Source organism: Hemicordylus capensis, chromosome 5, assembly GCF_027244095.1.
Source record: "Hemicordylus capensis ecotype Gifberg chromosome 5, rHemCap1.1.pri, whole genome shotgun sequence".
Lineage (NCBI taxonomy): Eukaryota > Metazoa > Chordata > Lepidosauria > Squamata > Cordylidae > Hemicordylus > Hemicordylus capensis.
Window position 1 is genome coordinate 154245476 of NC_069661.1, and position 25448 is coordinate 154270923.

The following is a 25448-nucleotide window of genomic DNA, read 5'->3' on the forward strand; positions in this document are numbered from 1 at the left end:
TGCCCACTTCACCCAACCTGCTCCACAACTGAATAACCTGGTAGGAGAAGCTAGGGCCAAACTGGACCACTTGCCTCTCCCAACCAGGACTCAGTTGTACATGCCAGGTCGGCACCCTCATCTGTGATCAGGTCATGGATGATTTCAACCTTATTCTGAACCGACCTGGCATTACAGAAGAGCATAGCTAGGCTCTGTGTGTAGTTGGAACTTCTCCCCGAGACCTGAGAGTTGACAGGGCAGCCAGAAGTGGAAACAACTAAATTACCTGGAACAGCCTGCTGCCCTGCCATTGCCAACTCTTCTATTCCCCATCCCTAAAGTAATAGCCGCTGCAGAGCACACACACCACTACCACCTCCCCAAGAGACCCCAAATACATATCTATAAATGGTCTGGCACAACCCAATAAAATGGAGAAGTAGCCCAAGCCCCCAAGCCCAGCCTAATTTCTTTCCCAAGTATAACCCAAATATAACTCTCCCCACTCCCCAGACCTCAGTCCCACACCAAAGGCCAGCAACCCTCGGCAGAGGTAGCTTTGACAGCCTCCTCTGGTGTGCCTCCTTCCTTCATTTTATGCCAGGAGCTCAGAGCCTTCCCTCTCACAAGAGAATCCGAGCCCAAGGACAGGTGGAAACAGTCCAGCAATCAGGAATGAAGCATAGCCGAAATTAGGCCTGCTGAAATCAGGAGGGTGCAATAATAAATTCCCCTCGTCCAAACCAGGGAGTTGGAGCTGGCAGGTCCAAGCAGCAGGGCTGTTGGTGGCAAAAGGCAAAGCCTCCTCACCTTATCTCCCTCCTCCTTGTTCCCTCTAGTGTGCCTCCTTCCTTCCTTTTTATGTCAGGGTTAAGAAAGGGGCTGCACTTGAAAGCCAAAGACAGCATCAACTTTTGAATATGCATCTCATCAAAAGCAATGGAAATCTGCAGCTGGATGTGTGTTTTATTATTTATTTATTTATTTATTTATTTATTTATTTATTTATTTATTATTTATTTATTTCTCTGTTTAAACCATCCTGAGCTATTTTTGGAAGGGCGGTATAGAAATTGAAATAATAATAATAATTAATATATGTTTTATTCCCATGTTTCCTAAAAGCAAAGATTTTGAGTCATAAAGAAAGAATTTCCACATATATCATGGGATAGAAAAGTGGAGCATTCCCAGATAGCAATTTTAATTTGCTTAACCATGGAAGGCCAAATGTGCGTTCACATATTGTACAGCTTTAAGTCAAAGTCCCTGTGGGCTATCAGGGAGCACTCCATACATGAGTCAGGTTTTTAATTACTCATTGGAGCTTAGCCTGATTCATGTTTGGGATAAAAGAAATCCACTTTTTACATCGGTTTTTAGGCACATTCAAAATATCCATTACACACAGTACTTTACCCCTCTTAATCCCGCGGTAAAGCCTGCTGTCTGGAAAAGCTCCTGGGAATAGACAGGTTTTGTGGATCCCTCTTGAGTAGCTTAAGCTCAGTTAAAGGTCTAAGCTCATGGTCATCACCATTTCATGTGTTATGAAGAAGCTCATTCTTTTGCCTATCTTGCTACTGCCATTATTGAGTGAATCTGTAGTGTGTGTGTGTGTGAGGGAGGGAAGGGGGGGTAACCCTGACCCATTTTTGGAAGGGCGGTATAGAAAATAGATAAAATAACTACTTTCCACAATGTCCATATTTTTTTAAACCTGTCATGGTTTCTTAATCAACCAAGTTACTGTCGTAGAATTGTGAAAGTTCCTGCCTCTCATCAGAAAGCTAACAAGAATAGTGCTGTAAAGTGTGCAAATGAATAGCTGATATATGGTTCAGCCCTCGCCTTGGCTTTTATACTGTCCTGACATTCCCAGACTCACATCCTGGGAAGAACAAGCTAGCAACATGGTTTACTGCAGATCCCTGCTCAGACTAATTTTACTTGTAAGTTGCTTCATAATTACGAGCATCTTGTGTAGAAACAAAGTTACCTGTCATAAGAATTTAGAATACAGGTGGCCCTCATTATCCACAGACCCTGTATGTGCCATTTCACGTATCCATGATTGGGTCTTAAAGACCCATTTTCATTATCCGTGGGTAGAAAAATAGGTGAAATTCACCTATCCGCAGTTTTGAGTGGCTGGAAATGACCTGAAATTACTTCTGATGTCATTTCCGGCTGCCATTTTCCCACAGACAGCTATTTTGTGGCTCTTAAAAAAATTATTTTGGTGATTGTTTGACCATTTGGGGGGCTTTCGCTGGAGACTTGGAGAATAAGGTACCATCCTCTTATTTATGCCCACTTTGCTTTGGGGGCATTTTTAAAAAATTTATTTTGTTAGGAGCCTAACCCCTCAATTCCCATTGACTTGAGGTTTTGTTATTTGTGGTTTACGTTTTTGCACCTATAGGCAAGAATGAAACCCCCACACATAACGAGAGCCACTTCTACTCTCAAACGGTAGCAAATACTGTAAACTAGATTTCTCAGTTTATTTTGGTGGTTTCACTTACTTTAGTTTGCATTCACTCTTTTGGTGATATCCGTGGAAAGTATATGAAAAGAGTAATTTGCAGAGGCATATATTAACTGCAAGACCGTTATGCTTCCACTATGGCTGTAATTTAAGGCAAAATTATGTGATATCACCTTACAGTTTATATCCTCTAGTAATTATCTAATACATTCTTGTTTACAAACTCTTTAGCATTGACTTACATCATTCTTTGCAAACTATATTGTTATTAATGTTCTTCTTATATTTGCATTTCCATTAAGCTGAGTGTGTTGCTAGAAGATTATCTGAATAATTGCCATACAGTAAAACCAAATAAAACTTGTGGTTCAGTAACATGCTGTGCAGTATTGAGTTAAAAGGCTTCTAAGGCAAATTGCAGATGATTGTATTATAATGACCACAGTGTTACAGTAAGCCTTCAGAACATTTTTTTTTTAGTGGGGGGTGGGGCCTACCTTGGGCTTAGAATGCACGTTACATGGAGTTCTATGATTTTCTTCCGTCTTTTTATTTTAAACATAAAGCAGCCTGGCCAAGTTGTCTATCAGTTGAAGAAAGCCACATAGACTGATATGTTGAAGAAGGCCACAGAGAGAAGAGCTGGTCTTGTGGTAGCAAGCATGACTTGTCCCTTTAGCTAAGCAGGGTCCACTCTGGTTACATCTGAATGGGAGATTAGAAGTGTGAGCACTGTAAGATATTCCCCTCAGGAGATGGAGCCGCTTTGGGCTTCTCCAAGATAGGTCTGAGAGAGATTCCTGCCTTCAACCTTGGAGAAGCTGCTGCCAGTCTGTGAAGACAATACTGAGCTAGACAGACCACTGGTCTGACTCAGTACATGGCAGCTTCCTATGTTCCTATCCTTTCTTCTTTGGTCATGTTTCAGTTCAAAATTGAATTGTCGAGACTGTGGAATGTGTTCCCTGCTGAAATACTATCATCCCCATCTCTGACAATTTTTAAAAAGCACTTGAATACCCACCTCTTCACCCAAGTTTTTTCAGCTTTTTAAATTTTTACGTTTTAATCTGTTTTTTTTTTAATTTTTAGATTGCCTACATTGTTTTAAGATTTTTGTGTATGTTTTAACTTGTTTTATGCTTTTGTTAACTGCCCAGAGATGAAAGTTTGAGGCGGTGTACAAATCTGAAAGAAAGACAGACAAACAAATAAATAAAGAGAATTCCACTGCCAGAGCTCTTTCATCTGGGGGAGAGTTATGGGGAAGCCACAGGGATCCATATAATCTTCTACTCACTGGGTGAAAAAACTTCGGCAGGATGTCTTTGGGATTGAAAAATTACTGAAGACAAAAGGATTGAGCAGCCTTTCCTCCTCCTCCTCCCATGGTCAGACATACTGTGTGTGTGTGTGTGTGTGTGTGTGTGTGTGTGTGTGTGTGTGTGTGTGTGTAAAAACTCACACAAGCACTTGCTCCTATTCCCAAGCAGGGGAGGTTGCCTGCATGGTGAGTGCAGTTGGTGGGCAAGAGGTCTGATCACTCAAAGCCTCACCTCATCACCCGGGCCATTGGGGAGATTTTCGCTTTGGACAACCAGCCATTCCAGATGGTGGAGAATGCCAGCTTCTGCCTGCTGTTCCTACTGCTTGCCCCTAACTATAAGATCCCCTCACACACCACCTTCAGCAGATGGGTGGTGCCCTCCCTGTACCTCCCTGTACCATGCTGCTCACAGCAGTGCATGACACAAGCATGCACTTCACTACGGATCTGTGGACGGGTGTCAGTGGGCTGTATGCTGCTTTTTTGTCCCTCATGGCACACTGGTGGGTGCAGGAGAGTGAGGGAACATCTGTTGCAGGTCTCATGACCAGCCCCTCCCATGTAGCAAAGCACAGGTGGGCTCTGCTGCATGTGGAGGTGATGGACACTGACCACCTGACAGATGAGCTGTTGGTGGTCATGGATTGCTAGGTGGAAGGATGGCTGTCCGGGCAGCCAAACCTTCACTGAGGGTTCGTGGTGACCAATAATGGTCTGGACATAGTAAAGGCAGCCAAGTTGCTTCATTTTGTGTTGATCTTTTGTGTGACGCACACTCTGAACCTGGCCATGTGGGATGCATTTGGCCTTTCTGCTGCCAGTTGAGGCATCCCCACTGAAGGCACTGAACACCAATCATTTCTGCCATGGCTGCTCTTGTGGAAAGGTGCCAAAGAATCGCAGCTTACTTCCACTGGAGTGAAAAGGTTAGGTGGATGCTGAAGGAGAGGCAGCTTGAGCTAGGCCTACCTGAACACGTGATCTTTCAGGATGTTCCTACCCAGTGGAACTCCACATTTCTCTTGCTCCAGCGCCTGCAAGAGCTGGCCATCCATGGCTTGGCAAGGAGGCATTGCTTGGAAGTGTGTGACCTATCCACCCAGGACTGGGCACTCATTTCCCAGTTTGTCTTGACACTCGAGCCATTCTTCATTACCATGAATGCCATGTGTGCGGAGGAGGCAGGCTTTGCCCACCGCTCTTCTCGAGAAGACAGTGGATGAGCTCCAGTCCATGCCGAATACTGAGGAAGCAATAGCTTTGGCAGGTCAGCTGAGGACTGGAGTGATGGGTCAGCTGAGGATACCCTTGGGTGCTTTGGTAGAGCATGTTTTGTCCTGCATGTGTGACCCGAGGATGAAAGAGAAAGCTGTTATCCCTGCCCAGGTAGAGGGACCTCCTGGTTGAAGAGGTTAGGCAAGACCAGGCTGGGATGCAACCAGGAGGAGGGTGTTGGAGTGCCTACTTGTAGTGCGCACTCTACCCCTAGCAGCATTACCACCGCTTCCCAGTCTAGCAGCATAGTGTCCCTGGCAGGGCAAAGGGAGCCAGTAGTTTCACCTCAGCATTCCACCTGGTAGTTCACAGAGGGCTTCCTCAGCATCTTACCGGGGTACAGGAGGAGCCCATAGAGCCCTGCAGCAGTGCTCAGCATGTCTTCTGTAGTACCTGCAGGAGCCAGTGGAAGGCCAGGAGATAAAGCTGATCCAGTTTTGAGCAACACATTGCCAAGTCTGGCTGGACCTGGCGACAGTTGCTGGATGTTTCCTCTCATGTCTGCCAAGCAGTGTCCAGAGCAAGAGGGTTGTCTCCATGGCCAAGGACATGGTGACCCCCCCACTGCACATGTTGGAGGCTGGCTTAGTGGAGCAGCTGGTCTTCCTGAAGGCCAACCTCCCCCTGCTGAGCTATCCAGAGCTGGCCATGGAGGATGAGTGACTCGTGGTCGCCCCCACCCACTGCAACACCACTGGCCATTCACCCCACCCTGGCCAGCCCCAAAACCAGATGTGTCACAGTCTGCCCATTAGTGCTGCAGACACGCACACATGCCACCGCCATGGTCCATGATGAGATGGACTGGTGCCCTGACCCATGTGTCAGGCTGTCAGCCAGGGCCCTGCACCAATCTTAGGCCATAGTGTTGTCCAGATGCAAGCAGGCAACAGTGTTGCAGGATATACACTGGAGAAAAAAGAAGAATTCTTCTTAAGGGTGCTATTAGTGCTCACATTTCTTCCTGCTCCTTCCATCCTTTTCAGAGTCCTCAGACAGCTGAGCTCAGAGCTGAGCTGCCCACGCTCTGTCCTCCTGTCTCTCTGAGAAGGCAGGATGAAAGGAAGGAACGTTTGATTTTGTGGTTTTCTCAGCAGTGAGTATTATAATATACTGTGCTATTGCTGCTATAACAATCTGGTTTTGCTATATTTCAGACTGACAAAGGCAGAACTTGGGTGTCTGACTTTCTTTAGTTGTTCTTTGGTTTGTTTGTGAGATAGTGTTGTGGCAAGAAATGAACAGTGGCAGCTCTGTGTGTGTGTGTGTGTGTGTGTGTGTGTAATATTTCTTGGTGATTCCTGTGATGCACTCCATGAGAATGACTTGTGTTTCACTCACTGCCCTGGTCTGCTCTGCAATCTCCATTGCAAGGTGTACTCAGTCAAAACTCAGTTAAAATGCTCTAGTTAGTAGTAATATGCTTTATTATGGTCATTGACCCCAAAACACAAAAACAATATAAAACACAGTAACATCTAGTTGAATTTATGGCTATGCTTGGTGCTAAGTAAAAGTGCTGCTGTGGCAGCTGTTGCGATACTAGGAAGTAATGTAGGGAATCATAAGTGTGTGAGAGAGCACAACTTGTGCCATTGATGTTTCTGCAGCACAGACACTGTGGCTGGCAGTGGATTCTGGGTCATTGATTATTTTTTTGCCATTTTTGGACTGTATTTGAAATGTGTGGAGGAACAGATTCCCTTTTACTGTGTGCTTCTGCAGGGTCGCAAAATGCATTGCAGATTGCAATGCAAAACTTGCAGTGCACTCTGTGAGTTCAGCTTGTTCTGGCCATAGGACACAATGGGAAAACTTGAAACACCTCATTGTTTCCTATAGGTAGCTCCTAGGGACACCAAAGTGGGTTGTATGGTAGGGCATGATGGGTGCTACCACCCAACCCACAATAGAAATGGGCAACTTAAACAAATGTTTAACCTTTCCCCAAAACACCCATAGGATCCTACCACCCAGCCCATGTTGGTGTCCCTAGGAGCTGCTCATGGGAAACAATGGGGTGTTTCAAGCTTCCCCATTGTTCCCTATGCCCAAAACACTCAAAATGTTTCAAGTTCATTCCGTCGAAACAACCTGTCAGACCGCTTGTATTGATGGAATGTTTAAACCACTTGCATTTCATTTTGAGCTCGAAACAGAACACAGAATACATTTCGTGCATATCCCTACTTGACAGGCACTGAACAGAAACCTTCTAGTCTCTTTAGCTGTGGGAAATAGGCTTTGATTGGTTTGACTTAGCAAGTGTAATGGAACTAAGCCAAACCATGTGAGGGGTTGGAGGACTGTGATAGGATCTCCTATTTCTTTAATTAAAAAAAATATATATTAAAAAGTTGCTGAGGGTGGGCAGAATTGGATCAGCTGTGGTATTGGTAGGAAAGATGTTTAAGCATTCCCCTGCACAATTAGGGAAAGCTTACATATACTCTGGTACAGAGACAGATTTTGAAAGCAACTTGGGAGATACCTATATGTTTTCCTAACAGGGTAAATAGTGGTAGCAGCAGGGCAGGGGCAATTTAAACTGAAAAAACAAACCCCTTCTCCCCAGGACCATGTCCCAATCCAATATCCTTCTCTGCCTGCAGTTGCTTTCAAATGAGGTGAAGTACCCAATCACAGATTTCCAGCTTCTTGCCTAGTTTGATCTTTGAAAGCTATGTATGTCCCAGGACACTTCAGCCTTTAGGGAAAGAGCAGGAGAGAGAAAGTGTCCGGAATGGCAGGGAGGTAAGAAGGTGAGATTCATATCTCAGTGTCTTCTATGTGCTGTGTTAAGTGATCAGGCTGGGTGAATGGAGCTCCTGCAATTACCAGGATGAGGTATGATTTGAGGGGCCTCTGCCAGCCACACCATGGTACCCTGTGCCCGTTGACCCCCTCGATACCCCTCCCCTTGTCCCCTGGCTCAGAGGCTGAAGCATAGGCACCATAATCCCCACCAGCAGCTCTACCAGAGCCAATGCCTAGGAAACAGGGCACAGGACCTATAAGGCATACCTGCCAACATTCCAGAATAAGAAATAGGAACAAAATATATATATTAAAAAATAGGGACACACCTGCCCCTCTTTAGAAATCCACTTCTCATAAATGGTGGAAGATCCTAGTTTCTTCAGCAAAGATGGGGAGGTAGCAGAACGTATTGAGAACTATATGTGTGCTAGAAATATTCTTGTGAAATGTTGTGAGTCTCCACTTGTCTTTATATACACATGTCAGTTTCCAAAGTTCTGGCATGCTTTAACATTTCCAATAAATAGAAAATAAGCCTATGCAGATAGGGAGATTCTCAACCTGCAATATATGGCACATTTAAGCGGGATCTAAATCCTGCCCATTGTCTCAGACACTGGAATTACAAAGGGACAATGATGTGATAAAGGTAAAATATGCCTTCTAGCCCTGATACGGTCCCCAAGCAGAGATTTCAAAGAGGGTGTAATGTGTGTCCCCATCTAGAGTATATAAGAATGCAGTGCATCCCACAGGTTTCCTTAGGATACACATGGTATCCTTCCCACACATAGTATCATAATGATGGACATTTTGCTGGTTAAGAATGTAAGCCACTCAGGGTTGTAATCAGCAGGTTGCTTCATACTGACTAATAGGGATGCAAGATTACACACTGACTAGCATCTTTGTTTACTGTGAGAATTGTTCATAGAAAAACACTGGACTTCACTTTAGTGGGCAGCTGCAGTGTTGCCTGAAAAGAATCTACTAAGCCAATTACCAGCATTGTTTGTTTCAAGACACTTTAGCATGGATAATCAGCCTGTATTCATCACTGTGCACCTGCAAAAAGAAATACCAAGAGTTGTCACTGAAATGAGCTGATAAGTGGTGAAGTTGTTCACCTATTGCCTGTAATCTCACAGTATTCCAGCAAATGGAAAAATCTGGCTATACATGTTGGGTCAGAAAAGGAATTGGACTAGTTGAATCCACTTCTTTAATATGGGAGGAACCAATGGTATCGGCACAGTAGGGCTTCAACACAAAGACAAAAATTGCCTGTATTGCCTCTAGCCAATAATGAAGGAGCACACAAAAGTGTTCATCACGTAAAAGCTTGCCAAAAAGAGACAAATGGTTAATAATCTTCCTTCAGTCAATCATAGCATTTTGTACAGAATTATTACAGAGATGGGGAAAATGGATTTTGATGGCAGTTGATATGATCTTTGCAATCATGTTTGGGTTTAAAACTGCATGAAATGGCACAGACTATGTAAAGGAGTATAGTTTTGAATTTTCTATTGCAAGTTTGTTTTGCATAGTTTTGGATTTTCTATTTCATATTTGCATAGCAAGCACCCTTCCTTTATTTTATTTATTTATTATTTATTTTTTACATTTTATATCCCACTCTTCCTCCAAGGAGCCCAGAGCGGTGTACTACATACTTAGGTTTCTCCTCACAACAACCCTGTGAAGTAGGTTAGGCTGAGAGAGAAGTGACTGGCCCAGAGTCACCCAGCTAGTATCCTGGCTGAATGGGGATTTGAACTCGGGTCTCCCCAGTCGTAGTCCAGCACTCTAGCCACTACACCATGTTGGCTTTCTATGAACAAAAGGAAAGTGATCTTTTATTTAGACTGTAAGCCTACAGGCTTGCTTTTTTTTAACTGCATTTGTACAAATTGTTTTTCTAGGTGCTTAAGAATTATTATTTTCTCCTATAATTCATGCAGTGTGAGAGAGTTAATGATCATGCGAATCAGCCTTCTAACCACTTGGAAACTATCAGTGCATACATTTTTATAGGACTTGGAAAAACCTCCATATCTTTGTGCAGAATTTTACCTCAGAATCCAGAAGGAACTGGATGTGTTTAACCTATAGGCAGCTTTCATGAGCAGGAACATCTATCTACCAAGAAAGGAAAATAAGCAATAGTTTTTAAAAAATATATAAATAGATTTGGATTAAATTATAAACAATTTTAACTATGGAAGTTTGTCAGCAATTGCCTTGGAGGTTATGAAATGGTTTCTTTCTTTTAGACGTTTTGAGCAGGTTGATGTGTCATAATATTTTAGGCTGAAGATGCTGTTTCAGGGTAGTGGTTCAATTTAATTCTATATCTGCTCTTCTAATTTTTAATAGGTGTTGATTTTGCCTTTTAAATATTTGTTTTTATATGGTGACTCTCTTTCAGATGCTCAAATGAGACCAGATTCAAAACGGAAGACACATTTTGGGCATATAACTTCTGTCCTACACCATATTCTTGGACAGCACTCCTGGGACTTATATTATACCTGGTCTTCTTTGCACCAGGTAAACACAAGTGGCTCATCTTTTTCCTTCCTTTTTTGGTTAAAAAGTACGGTCCTACTGAGTTATTACTAGGCCTCTGCATGCTTATAATGTTGGGTTCTGACAGGCCATGACACAACAGTGACACTGTGAGGATGGGCCATGTCGCACCTCACCAACTGTTGTTTTGTATCATTTCACTGCAGAACATACCCGACGAACCCCATAACTACCCTCTCTTCCTCCTCCTCACTTTTACCTTTTATTGGGTTGGGGCAGGGAAAGTGCTACACTTTCCTTGATCTTCAGTCTGGAGGGAGCACACATACCCCTTCCATGGTTTCAATTTTAAAGGAAATCTCCACCCCACCTTCCATTAAACTAAGTTCTTGCATGCTATTGGTAGGAAATTGACTTTTTTTGAGACTGCAACTTTGGCTGAAACCTCAGAAAAAAACTTCATTTCCCAGAAGCACCCAAGACACTCAAGCATCTAGAAGGAAAGTGCCTTTTTTCTTTAGTGGTGCTTATGAGAAATGAAGCTGCAGCCATAGAAGAAGCCCAGAAGATGTGTATTCCCTCTTCAAAGAAAATCATGGAATGTGCAGCCCTGTCCCCTGCCCATCCAGTAAAAGGTTCGGAGACTGAGGATGAGAAGGCAGCAAGAGAAGGACCAACAGACATGTTGGATCTCTGAGTTCCGCAACAACAGCAAGAAGCCTCATGACAATTCTGACGGTCAGAGGTTCCCTGATGTCATGGTGGAACATCCTCCAACAATGGTCATCAGAGAGCATATTGGGTCTGACATGCATATCAGACCCAACATTACACACAGCCCTCATTATTACATTTAGTCTGATATGAATTTTGAACATGTGTCTTCTCCTGTGAGAGAAAGCAACAAGTTAACTGGCTGTACCACATTTATTTGGACACAGTGGCCAAGATCCTGAAATTAGAGCAAAAGTCAGAACCAAAACAAATCAAAGGTTCAAACAGTAGACCAGCATAAAAAGCATTAAAAAATCAAAGGATATGTTGTGTAAAACAGACAGGGAGGGTACCACTCTAACATCATGTGGCAAGGAGTTACGTAGAGTGGAGCTCACCACAAAGACAACCCACTCTGCAATGTATTATTGGGGTATCTGTTCCCTGCTCACTCTGTTTTGCATGTGTGCACCCATACACATTCATATACTCTTTCTGTCTCTTGAAGTAGAATTAGTTATCTTCCCATTCCAACATTGTCTACCTTTTGCCTTCATCCCATCTTTGAGGATGCTGTGATATTCATATATTTTAAAAACTGATGATTTGCCTTTTTAAAGGAATGGGACCGATGCCTTGGACAGTAAATTCTGAAATATACCCCCTTTGGGCTAGAAGTACAGGAAATGCATGTTCTTCTGGTGTAAACTGGATTTTCAATGTTCTGGTGTCACTGACATTTCTGCACACAGCTGAATATTTGACATACTACGGTAAGAAGTATTTTCTGTCTTAAAGGGTAACCAGGTCAACTGCATTTCCGATAATTGGAATTGTAGCTTTTCATCTGCAAAGGTCTTGACTGACAGCTTAACCTCTCCTTTTAAAAGCCTCTAGAAAATGAATATATATTAGCATTTAACACAGCAGGATCAGAGATTCTCTTTCAAGATTTTTAATTTACAGAGTTTTGTTGTAGGCCTAATAAAATGGTCACAAAGTCATGTTAAAGCTCTAGTGAACTATTACCCACACACAATATGTCATAGTGTGAGGGAACAATCTTAGTCAAGCAGTGTTGACATTTTTCCTCATTCCTAAATAGCATTTTAGAACTACTTCTCTGTATTGGTGTTGTTAGTAGTTCATTGCATTAGCCTTCTAAACAGGTTGTCATAAATGTTTAAGACAGTTTTTCATTTTTAAAATGTGTTCTGCTTTGAGAGCAGGATGTGTTGCTGTCAGATGGGCATATTGCCAAGGTGCCTATTGCTTAACTTAACCCCTGGAAGGGTCCTCAGGGTGGGGCATGACCCATATTTTCATAATCGCTCTGTGTGTGGATTGATTGATTGATTGCTACCCAGGATGGCCCACAAGCGTTCAGAGATAGTGGGAGTGTCACGCTCCTCAGGCACACGGCTCTTGCTCCACTTGCCAGGGGCTCCCAGGTCCAGCCTAGCCTCAGAAGGAAGTAGGAAGCTGGCTCTGCACAGTATGGCCGGGGCTTGTTCCATCACAAGTCCCCCATTCAGCCATGTACTGCCCACCAGCCCCAACAGGTATCATAGGGCTCTGTTAGCTCCGAGCCCTCCTCCTTATCTGGTCCTATATCAAAGGCCAGCTGATCTTTCTAAAGCCCCTGACAATTGGGGCAATCCTCGTGTGATCTCGCCCCAAAGTCTTGTTAGATCAATCCGAGCTCTCACGAGACACCTTCGCGATCACGCGAGACCTTGCCAGGACCCACGATGGTCTCCTGCATCCCCTGTTCAGGCCAGCTAGCAAGGCCATGGGTGGGAGTGTCATGATCTCCGTCCAAGGCTGGAGTAAACAGCTGCCCTTGGGAGCCCCTGTTGCCCCAGGTGGCCGACCACTCCTCCTTGCCCTCCGCCCCTTTCCCCAGGGATCCCTCACAGGGGGTCTGTTTGTACTGTGCTACAAGAAAGGTACAACTCATCATTTTAATGGTCCAATCAGTCAGGGCTGAGTGGGTAGTGGAATCAGGCAGGAAACCCACTTAGATGTTCCCCGTCACAGTAGCCCCTTTCCAATTTTTATTGATAAACTCATAACATTTTAACTCATAACATTTGCTGGAATTTTTACTAAAATAGCATTTTATGTCTGAAACAGTCATTTTAATTCTTCTGTTCAGATATTTATCCAAAATATCTCTGATTTCTGTGGCATTGTATTTTGTTGTAGAAGAGGAGGAGAAATGCTTGTTAACCATTTCCATGTGTGCTTATTTATTGCAGGAGTATTCTTCCTCTATGCAGGATTTGCTTTTGTGGGACTCATTTTCATTTATGGCTGCCTTCCTGAGACGAAAGGGAAAAAACTAGAGGAAATTGAATGCCTGTTTGAGAACTCACTGTGTACATGTGGCATTTCAGATTCTGATGATGGGAGGTATATTGAATATATCCGGGTGAAGGGAAGTAATTATCATCTTTCTGACAATGATGCTTCTGATGTGGAATGATTTTCAGCTGCTGATGTATTTAATCATTTAAAAGCCTTTTGGGAAGTGGGGCGGGCGGGGGCAAAAGATCCATTCTTGATGACCTCATTGCCCTGCTTCTGGTCTGGTTTTCCTTTTTATTGGCTATATGGAAATGCTTTCCTTTTATTAAACCATGTCATTTAAAAAGAATAAAATAAAACACAACATTGTTATTTCAAGTAACCAAAAGTAATGGCTTGCAAAGCGGGGAGAGGAAGCTCTTTTTGAGAATATAAGCATTCCAACTGCATATAATGGTGCATATCTGAGGTCCTTCAATCAATGGTACCAAACTCAATTGATCAAACACTATGTGTAGTTGTTCGTCTTGCAAAAATACAGAAAAAGAGCAGCTAGTCAGAAACCAGATGAATCATAACAGTATGGTTACCTGGCAACCAAGATCTGGTATATTCAGTACAAAAGTGTTCAGTCTGTTATGAAATAAGCAGGAGAGAAAAATCCACTGCCTGCTGTGGAAATCATAATGTATTCATCTTTTTTAAAGCAAATTATTCTTTAAAATACTTCTTTATAAAGCAAATTAATTTCATTTGTGTCAAACACAGGTCTTCCCCTGGGTTTTTTGTTATTATTATTATTTGTATGTCTACCTTTCTCAACTTAAATCTGTTTATTTGCCATTGCTTTGTTAAAGAGCCCTGGGAATTGTGAGTTTCTGGTTTTGTTAAATAACTTTATCCTTCTCTAGTTACTTTCAAATTCTGGCATAGATAGAAGCAGCTCTGTGTGTTAATTTGTCTGTATATAAGAAGGTGCTCCCTTAACAAATATGCTCCTATAATAATACACTACCACAAGAGATGTTCCCCACACTATTGTCTTTTTACCTATTCCTAATTTGAAGTATCTAACTTGTACCTGCTAGCTTAACTGTGCCATTACCCAGCACATGGAGAGGGGGAACTCAGGCAGAGAGAAATTTGAAAGTTTAAATAGCTTTTTTCAGATAAAACGGTGACAGTACAGGCAGAATTGTCTTATAGCGATACTTGTTAATTAGAAGGAGTGTGAACCATACAAGTTCATACTAATCTGTTTCCCAGGTATATTGTTTTCCTAAACCACATTTAAATTGCCTCTCCTCTTGTTTAGCCTTTTGTTCATTTCAAAGGGTTAGAAGACTGAATCTTGGGTCTAATGAGTAGCCAGAGATTTCCCACCTAGGAAGAAGGGTGGTCCCTTCATACAAACATTCTGAAGTGGTAAGACTCAGGTTGTTTGTGACTACTTCCTGCCCAACTAAAATCAAATTAGGAGTTTCTGATTCCAAAACAGAACCTACAGTTTCATAGATAGATAGATGTCTTAAACTGAACACAAATACTAATTGTATTTGTCAATTAATATTCAGCAGGTCAGTAGACACGATCGCTCCTAAGCATCCTCTCTGACTCACTTCAAAGCTGGCCCTTGGTATACGGAAAATCTGTGGGAGCTGAAGCAGCAAAATAGACTGGAGCACAAATGGAGAAAGACTCGACCTGAATCCAACAGATTATGACATAGAGTGCATTTAAAGACCTATGCTCTGGCAATATATGCGGCCAAAAAGTGATTCTTTTCTGCCCGTATTGTGTCCATAAGTTCACGTCCAGCTGAGTTGTTCAGGGTTGTGAGGTGGCTAGTACTTGCCCCTCCTCTCTTGAATCAGAATTTGGAACAATCGTTATCTGCTGTGAAGTTTTTATTGAGTTCTTTGTGGACAAAATCTCTCGTATTCAGGTCAACTTCAATTCATATCCCACAATTACTGCATTATCTGAATTGGAAGTGTCCAGCAACTCTTCTTATGTGGTTAGGTTGGATCAGTTCTGGTTTGTGACTCCTGAGGATGTGGACAAGCTGCTTGGAATGGTGTTGCATACCACCTGTTCTCTTGACCCTTGTCCAACATGGTTTATATTATCTGGTGGGGAGGTTGTTGTAGAAGGCCTGGTAGAAATTATAAATGCTTCTCTGAGTGAGGGCAGGATTCATTAGACCTCTTCTGAAGAATCCTACATTGGATCCCTTAGAGATAAGCAACTATAGGCTGGGCAACTTCCATAGCTGGGCAACGTAACTGAGAGGGTGGTGGCATTCCAGGTCCAGGCAGTCTTGGAGGAACCATTATCTAGACCCATTTCAAACTGGCTTTCGGGTTTGGGGGTGGAAACTGCCTTGGTCGGCCTGACTGATGATCTCCAATTAGGAATTGATAGAGTGTGACTCTGTTGTTCCCTTTGGATCTTTCAGTGGCTTCTGGAACTTTTGAGAGTGTTGGGGGTGGGAGACACTGATTTGCAGTGGTTCCTCTCCTACCTTTCGGGCAGATTCCAGATGGTGTCAATCTGAGCTTTTGTATGGCGTCCCCCAAGGCTCCATACGATCTCCAATGCTTTTTAACATCTACAAGAAACCACTGGGAGAGATCATCGGGAGATTTGGTGCAGGGTGTTATCTGTATGCTGATGATACCCAAATCTATTTATCCATGTCAACATCATCAGGGGAAGGCATAATCTCCCGAAATGCATTCCTGGAGGCAGTAAGGGGCTGGATGAGGAGGCAGAAAGGGGCTAGATAACAAACTGAGACTGAATCCAGTTAACACGGAAGTGCTTCTTGTGCAGAGTAGGAACTCAGGAGATGATTTTAATCTGCCTGTTCTGGATGGGTCTCACTTATCCAGAAGGAGCAGGTATGCAGCAAAAATCCCTGGTATGTCAGGTTGAAGCGGAGGTGCTTTCTGTCAGCTTTGGCTGATACACCAGCTGTGTCCATTTCTTGAGATGAACAAACCCACAACAGTGGTACATTTGGTGGTAATCTCCAGATTTTCTACTGCAATACACTCTATGTGGGGCTGCCTTTGTACAAAATGCTTGAACTGCAGTTGATGCAGAATGCAACTGCCAGTTTGGTCTCTTGGTCATCCCGGAGAGACCATATTACTCCTATTCTAAAAATCCCCTTTTAGTTAGTCCCCTTGCTAACTGAGCAAAAGGTAAAGTGTGCTGTTGAGCTGATTTTGACTCCTGGTGCCCACAGAGCCCTGTGGTTTTCTTTGGTAGAATACAGGAGGGGTTTATTTATTTACATTTAATATCCCGCTCTTCCTCCAAGGAGCCTAGAACAGTGTATTACATAACGTAAGTTTCTCCTCACAACAACCTTGTGAAGTAGGTTAGGCTACTAAGCCATTCTACAATAATTACTGCTATTATTTGAATAGGAGCTCTAACATTAATAGCATTTAAAAGTTTGCCATTGCCTCCTCCTGCACAGTATGAGATGATGCCTTTCAGCATCTTCCTATATCGCTGCTGCCCAATATAGTACCAGTGGAGATTCAAACCAGCAACCTTCTGCTTGTTAGTCAAGCATTTCCTCACTGCGCCACTTGAGGTGATAACTGAGCAAAGAGGCACCTTTTTAAAGTGCTGATTCTCTTTATTTAGCTTGGGGAGAGTAACTGGCCCTATCCATCCCCTGCACAGAATCCCTGCAGTGGCTATTGCTGGTGTCTGTCTTAAGTTTCTCTTTTAGATTGTGAGCCCTTAGAGACAGGATGCCATTTTATTTATTTATTTATATCTATATAAACTGCTTTGGGAACTTGAGTTGAAAAGCAGTATATAAACATTTGTTGTATTTGTATTCTAAAAGAACTACCTTGATAAGTTTCCAGGCAAAAAACAAAGTGCTGGTTATAACCTATAAAGCTCTAAATAGCTTAGGCCCTGAGTATTTAAGAGAATGTCATCTTCACCATGAGCCCCATCGCCCATTGAGATCATCTAGATAGGTTTGTCTGCAGTTGCCACTGGCTCGTCTGCTGGCCACACAGGGAAGGTCCTTCTCTGTTGCTGCCCCGAGACTCTGGAATACGCTCCCTGCTGAAATAAGAGCTTCCCTGACAGTTTTTTAAAAATACCTAAAGATTTATCTCTTCACCAAAGCTTTTTAATTTGACTGTGATTTAAAATTGTTTTATGGTTTTGTTTTGTTTTTTGTTTTATGTTGTTGTAAACTGCCCAGAGGTGAAAGTTTGGGGCACTGTACAAATTTTTTATATATATCCAGTTTCCAGTTACAATTTCAGAACTTTGTCAGATTCCATAGGGATTGCTGACAGTAGCTTAGATGTGTCCATGGGCAACAACCTTTCCTGCCCTATTCTCATCTATCTCTTTTTTTCTTCGCCCTATTATTCTGCTTCTCAGTCTCATTGACTGTCTCCTATGGTGGACTGGACCAAACCCTCTTAACCATCTTCCAAAACCTTTTCCCTTCATTCTGCTTCTTTATATAGCATTTTCATATCCCAAAAAACTGCCACTACTTGTACCCAGTGTGCTTGTAATCTTCCTTTCTGCTTTTAGTATGGCAAGGAATGACTCCAATATATGTTCTACTGGCCCCTTACCTTTTCATAACTAGAGGTGTCCACCATGCACCTGCTGGCTTTACCAGACCAGCTAACCAGCATTTGAGGTAGGTAGCCCAAGCAGGAAGAAATGTGAAGGTTTAAATCACTTTACTCAAAGGGGTGAGAGTACAAACAAAATTATTTTAGGTTTTGAAGGAATATATGTTAAAGGAATCTATCATACATACATACATACATACATACATACATACATACATATTATCTTTGCCAATTTCCCAGCACTGTTGTTTTCCAACTCTCCAGTTGGTCAGCCCACACACACACACACACACACACACACACACACACACACACACACACACACACACACACAACACCTTACACTTCTAAAGGTTAGAATGACAAACCTCTGGACTGAGGCGAGGCTAGAGATGTCCCAGCTTGGAAGGAGACTGATCCTCTCATACAAATGTTCTGAGACGGTGAGATTCCGGTTCCTTGTCACATTCCCCACAGAGTTTCAGCAGATTCAAGCATTTCACCTCAACGGTGCCACCATAATCCTTCTCGTGTTTTGTTTTGTTATAATAAAAATCTACCAAACTGGGAGGATTCCTTAAAGTAAAAGCCTTAGCCTCTTAATTCAAAGCATTTGAACCAGTTTATGTATATAGGCATGCCCTATAAGGCCACATTGGTTCAGACATATGCCTCTCTATCTTCAATTCTATCCATAATTTATTGGCTATGTACTATAATTGGTACAGTTCCTGATTCAAATCCTTCACTTGTGATGAACTTACTAGCTAGGTTATCTTAAGCAAACCACACACTCTTTCAACATCTGTCCCCCCCGCTCCAAAAGCCCTGCAGTATGGGGATAATTGTACCACCTACCTTACAGGGCTGGATGTAAAGCACTTAAAATACTTGAAAGCCCTAAACAAATGCTGTAGCAGTATTTTTGTAGTGAACCTCGAGTTCTTCACATATTTGAGATCTGAACAAATGGCAGTATCGATAGAATTTGTGCACCAAAATGTAAATAGTGGGTTTCAGGTAAAAATAGGTCACAAATAACATACAATTTGTACCAAATAGATTGGTACCACATTGAAGATATTTGAAAAAGTCACACCGATACAGTTTTAACATAACAGTTACACTAATAACATGTCCTTAAATACTCTGACTTTTCCCTCCAGGTGTTCCTTTCCAAAGTCTTAATTCTCTTACCACTTCATTTAGGTATAATATGACTTTAGTGTTGCCTCAGGACCTCTCACACTCTTAATAGCCACTTTTCAATGTCATCCAGTTTTATTTCCCCACTACTGCTGCCTCTTGTTCTCTGCTTCTCCTACTACTTCCCTCAGCTTCCTTCTTGATGAGTCTTTCTGTAGTTCTCCTCTCCTCAGCTTCAGTTTAATGGCTTCTCTCCGTTGTCTAGGTAACTTGTTTGCTCACCTCTTACTGCCTCTTCCTAGGCATTGCAAGTCAGACTACCTGCATTAGGCCACATTATTGTCATCATTTTTTAAATTTAATGTTTTTAAACATTTTACAACGTTTTATATTTTGCAACAAATGCCCAAGTTGCCCACACACACACCCCCACACACCCCAAGAAAGAAGAGGAAGGGGAAAGAAAGAAAAACAAGAGGAAAAAAGGAAGAGAAGAAGGCTGAAGCAAAATAACTATATACAAACGTATAAATTAAAAGCATACACCTAGGCACTATGGGGCTGGGCCCAATCAGGCGCGGTTCGTGAACTCTCTTCCGGGGGGGGGGCGGTGGGCAGCTTCTTTAAGGTAAATGGAGCCAGTGCTCCGTGCCGCCCAGCAGCCCCCGCCGCGGGGAATCACCTCCGCCGCGGGGGCTGCTGTGTGGCACGGAGCACCGGCTCCGTTTACCTTAAAGAAGCCACCCGTGCCCCCCCCACCCGGAGGCGCGTTCACGAGCCGCGCCTGGGCCCAATACCTCAGTGCACTTAAGGCAGGATGCCAAGCACCACCCTCTTGTGCATGCACCTTCATCCCCCTCTTTCTCCTCCTTTGCCAATGCTGCCCATTACACCTACACACTCATCACTGTCACCGCCTCTTTTGCGGTGGAGGTAGTACCCTCCTCCTCTACCTTTTCCCTCACAATGCCATTGGTCTGGTTGTGCAAAGGGGCAGAAAGCAGAAGAGGAAATTAGGGAAAGGCAGTATAGGTTTGAAACTACTCATGTCCAGGAATAATCTTGAAAGGATAGAGATCATCAGTTACAAGTGGATATTCAAATGGACAGATATATTTTGGGCATTACATAATCTAAACAGTTTTTTCTTGACTTTATTTATTATATTCTGTCATCTGGATGATGGTCATTTAATCCCCTACATGCATATATTTGAATTATTTATTTATTGAATTTGTGTATCACCCCAAACTTCCATCTCTGGGCAATTTACACCTAGAATTAGCCAGATAACTAAATAATTTCTAACAGTTACTAAATTACCTCACAGCATATATGCTTAAACCTATAAACTAGGAGCAGATTGAGCCATTTTGAGCATAAGATAAAGCTGTAACACAGAAAGTGCAAATTATTTGCACTTCCCTCATAACACATGACAGGTCGGGTTGTGGACTCCCCACCACCACCAAATGAAGTGGAGCACTTCTGCTGTCCCCTCCTCCAGAGAACACTTTTTGCACATTACAGTATAAGCAAGGAAATCCGATTCCCTCCGCAAAAAAGAAATGCTGCTTGTAATATTGAAATATTAAAAATCCATCTGTGAGGTTGGGCATGAGAGCTCCCAAAGGAAAAAGGCCCTCTGGGCCATGTACACTGTACAGTGTACATTGTACACTGGTGTACATTGTATGGTGACTCCCTTTCCTTTTTACTCTTTCATAAGCTGTTCTGCTAAGTATGTAAATGCCCTTTTAAACTTAGCTGCTGAAAAGAAAATTCTCAGACAGTGTTCATGCTTCTGGATCAAGGTGCCAATGTGTAAGGGGATAATCTCTTCAAGCTAGCTATATCTTCTTTTGGCAGAGCATTTTCAGTTTCTTTCTATTCTTCATTCAACCTGATTGGTTTTGGTTCCACAAAATAGGCATTGTTGCCTTAAATTGTGCCTGTCTTCCTTAAAAAAAACAAAAAACAAAAAAACAAAGGAAAGAAATAAAACCTGACTGCACTTTTATGACTAAACTGGTTTCTGTCTGGCCCTAAACAGTATCTTAGTTTAGGTAGAATATTATTCCCAGGCACCCTGTTATGACCAATGAAAGTCACATACTATGTGCCAAAATGCTGCCTTTTAACAGGGACAGCCCCAAAATATGCCTTCATGGGTTTTCTTGCCTAAAGCCTTAATCCGGGAGCGAGACTCCAGCATGCGTGTTAAAGGTAAACTCATGAGGAGAGTTCAAAATTAGTCTCAGTGCTTTGCACTCTTCTTTTACTGCTCTAGTTATCCATTAAGGGCCAACACTGATTACTCATTGCTTGCCTGATATAATCAAAAGATGGTTCCTGGGATAAATTATATTCATAAACCAATGGCTTCAGCTTTTGCAAGTAATGTCCCAGTTTATATTAACCTTCTTATTTTTAAGACTGTGCTGAGGTCTTTATCAACGGGAAAACATTAGCCAGAGTTCTAGTTCTTTGACATGCTTTCAAATGACATTCAGCAATCCACCATGCTCAGCTGTTTTTCTGAAACTTATTACTTTTATCTCCTGTAGAGGTGTTTTTGTTTTTGTTTTTTAAAGTCAGGCCTGACATTTCCCTAGTTTCCACATGTTAAAAGGCTGAATGCAGTGTATTTCTTGAGCTCACTAACAAGAACACAAAATCAACTGACACCTTTTCGTTCCCTTTTTATTTTTCCTCCCAAATGTGCTGGTTTAAGTCTTCCTTTTTGATGTTGCTTTATGCTCTAGCACTGCCTTAGCCGTGGATTATTTATTATTTAGCCTTACCGAGGATTATTTATTAATAAAGGTGAAAGTGAATGAATACTTGAAATAAATCCTACTAAACTGAGGGTTTTGTTTTTAGAATCTGTTTATAATGAAAGAATAAAGGTAAATGCTTCTATTTTGTAAGATTTTTGTTTATATTTTGCATATCTTAAATCTAAATAGAGAAGTCTAGATTTCACATTCCAGATAAAAGTATTTAATTAGAGTTACCACTTGCTTACTTGTGGCAGGACTTTTTATTTTTAACAGAATATTAATAGTATGCCCACTTTGATTGAAGCTTTCTAATATCTGTTTCCATAGATATTACACATTCAGTTCAATTTGGTTGTGCTTCAGAAAAGTTAGGTTTAACTAAATAGTTTTAGCTATATGGCATATTTTTAATACCATTTGACTACTCTTAAACACCTCTGCTGTTAATTAGTTGTCTCAGTGTTGTGAAAGCAAACCGCACATGGAAGTAGCTTATGTGCAAATATCAGTTTGTTAGATCAGGGATTCTCTTTGCAAAAAGCGGCAATGCAGGGATGAAGTACCTGTATCCAACTACATCTAGAGCTGGATGCGCAATGTGAGGCCTAAAAGACATATTACATTAACTATCCATATTGGATCGGGTTCTAAGAGAGCATCTTTAAATAGGGGAGATTATTTATTGAGAAATGGGGCTGAATTCGGGGGGGGGGGGCATCAGTTCTGTCACTGTTCACTTTGCTGAATATCTTGTGGTTTGCACACCCAAATGCTCCCATGCAGCCCACTCTAAATTACTAAAATATGTAGATTGGACTCATGATGTAAAATAGCACAATTACTACAAACGTGTGTGTGTGTGTGCGCGCGCGCGTGCACGTGCGCATCTGGAACTCTGTATATTGTAGGTCTGTGTAGTTGGATATATACAAAGTAGATATTGGAACGATATCGGATATATCAGAAATAATTCTTATCCAATATTTAGAAGCCTCTATTGGATTAGAGTCGAGAGAGGGAGAGGAAAGTATTGGAGTATCAGACACAATGACATTGAAAGTACAAAATGGCATCAGAATCTTTTGGCAGTCAGAGCAGTATTTTTTAATGACCATTTGAAAGTCTTCTGCCATCAGCCTGCCTGCCCATGTTCCATTTACCCATTTAAATGGGTGCCCATGTTCCAGAGCAGCCTCTCCTCTCAAATAGCATTATCATTCTCTAGAGCATTTTTTTTTTTAAAAATTCATAAGCTATTCTTGTGCAATACACCTTTACGCATTGAATTTTAAGTAAATCAGTCTACCTGTTGATTCTAATGATTTTTTTAGATTAGTTAAGGTATTGCACAAGAACACTTTATCAAAGCTTTAAAAATCAATCAATGGACTGATTTACTTAAAATTCAGTACACAGAGTCCTGTTATTGTGAACTATGTGTGTGCTAAATTTCAGAGTTCCCTGCTCAGCCATTACTGATTTCCATTTCCCCCCTCTTTTCCCATAGACCTGTGGGGATTTTTTTCTGATTTTTATAGGATTTCAGATTGGGAATACTGATAACCACACCATATCTGATATTTGCACACATGTAATTCAGGATATCAAAATACTCAGTGTGTGTGTGTGTGTGTGTGTGTGTGTGTGTGTGTGTGTGTTTAAATGGGTAGATTATGAAATTTTGAATTGTTTATATTTATTTGCTGGGTTATTCCCACCCCATTTCTAAAGCATCATCAAATGGGGCAAGTTCTTTAGGAACTTTTATTTTAAAAAATTGTAATCTTGCTTGCTATCTCTTCTCAGTACTTTATTTACATAAAATGTATTCTGTGATTTCTAGTGAATGCCTAATGAAAGCAGGATGGTTCATGTAGATCTTACTTTGAAAATAACTCACACTAGGAATGTGAAGTCATTATTTTTTTTTGTTCTCTCGAAGAGCACTGGACAAAACACTAACCAGATTAACAGTTAAACAGTTGATGGTCCACTATTAATAAAGATAGGGAATTGTCAGTGATAAATATTAAAGACCACAAAGTGGGTTGGAAACTTTGGTAAATGTACCAACAACCTCCTTGAATACAAAGTATTAGTGAAGTCCACACAAGCACATGTATCTTTTCAGATACAGAGCCGCCCACTTACATAGAAAAAGCAAGATGAGTCACTATGATTTGAAAGAATGAAGCAGTTGGGTCCAAATGTTTGCAGAAGATTGGAAGGTGAGGTTTGCCCAGTCATGTATGTGTGGGGCAGCACTGTGCAGCTAGATTACCAGAGTTGTCTTAAAGAGACATTTTCGTTCAAATTGGGGATGGTAGCGATTTTCAGAATTGAAAGGATTCATAAAAGAACTCTCCCACTTTTGAAAAAAACTACACAAATCATGAGAAGAGTCAACATATGTTTCAAAAGTTGGGCTTGGTACGTATAGTAATTAGCTCACTGTGGCTTCAGTTTCCCATTTCACTAGTTTCCCTCTTCCCCCTTTCCCAAATGTACCTTGTAGAGGGAGGAAGAAGGAAACCAGTAGCAGAATATGTCACCCCAGTATTCCAGCCAACACAGTGGAGCTTTTTGAGAATGCTTTGGAGCCTCCACCACTGTTGGGAAAATTGGCTTACAAATCTTACAAGAAATTGCTGGTTCAAGTGAGAGGTGCATGTGTTGCTTCCGAGCCACTCTATATGCCACCCACACTGTTGGTGAAGGCAGGGCGACTCCATGGCTATTAAAGAGGAAATTGGGAATGATGGAAGTAGCATCACAATTACAATTATGCACTCTTTAGAAACTGCAGAGTAGCCCAGACTTCTCAGGAGGTGCAGGTGGGGTGTGAAGTGACTCATAAGCAGTGCATGTGCCTCTCACTTGGACCAACGGATCTCTGTGCGATATGTGGGCCACTGAGATTTGCGTTTTTCTCCCTACTACTGCTTTGATCCTGAGATTAATAGAGGCTCCCAAACATTTTTTTGGAAGCCTTTGTTGTGCCACAGTGGAAATATATGGGTCCTGTTCTGCCTCCAGCCTTCACTACCTCCGTTCTCCCATCTTCTCCTGATTCCTCAAAAAGTAAGTTGAAATTCTCAGAGAGCTTGAAAAGACCAGGCCCATTCTGAATCAAGAAGGCAAGGCACCAAGCACTAGTCCAAACTGAAGGATACAAAAGTCAATATTTCATTTGAGTAGAGTAAGGTTGCATTCCATTCCACAGATTTCAGTGCCCAGGTTCTTATACAGCCACTGGTTTGATGGTACTTATGCAGGTGAACTTCAGTGGATTGTGTTCATGGTTTTTTTTTTTTTCATTTTTACAATGTGCATCAACCATTTAAGAACAAAAGAGAAAATGTTAAAAAAAACAGTTTTAGAAATTTGACACTATATTAGAAAGACATTTTAGTATGAAGACAAAAGCAATTCAAAAATCAAATTTACTTGTCCATTTTTATTTTTATTTTTCCTCTTACATGGAATTGTGCATT

The 25448-nt window shown here is 41.8% G+C and overlaps 1 protein-coding gene across 1 annotated transcript in view; it reads left to right on the plus strand.

Annotated features, from left to right (window-relative positions):
* SLC2A13 (solute carrier family 2 member 13) overlaps positions 1 to 13769 on the plus strand; it is a 225656-nt gene extending 211887 nt beyond the window's left edge. The window contains exons 8-10 of the mRNA XM_053251709.1: positions 10267 to 10388; positions 11702 to 11854; positions 13343 to 13769. Coding sequence (XP_053107684.1) covers positions 10267 to 10388; positions 11702 to 11854; positions 13343 to 13569 — 502 coding nt within the window. The 3' untranslated portion in view covers positions 13570 to 13769. The remainder of the gene's footprint in view (positions 1 to 10266; positions 10389 to 11701; positions 11855 to 13342) is intronic.
* Positions 13770 to 25448: the final 11679 nt, after the last annotated feature.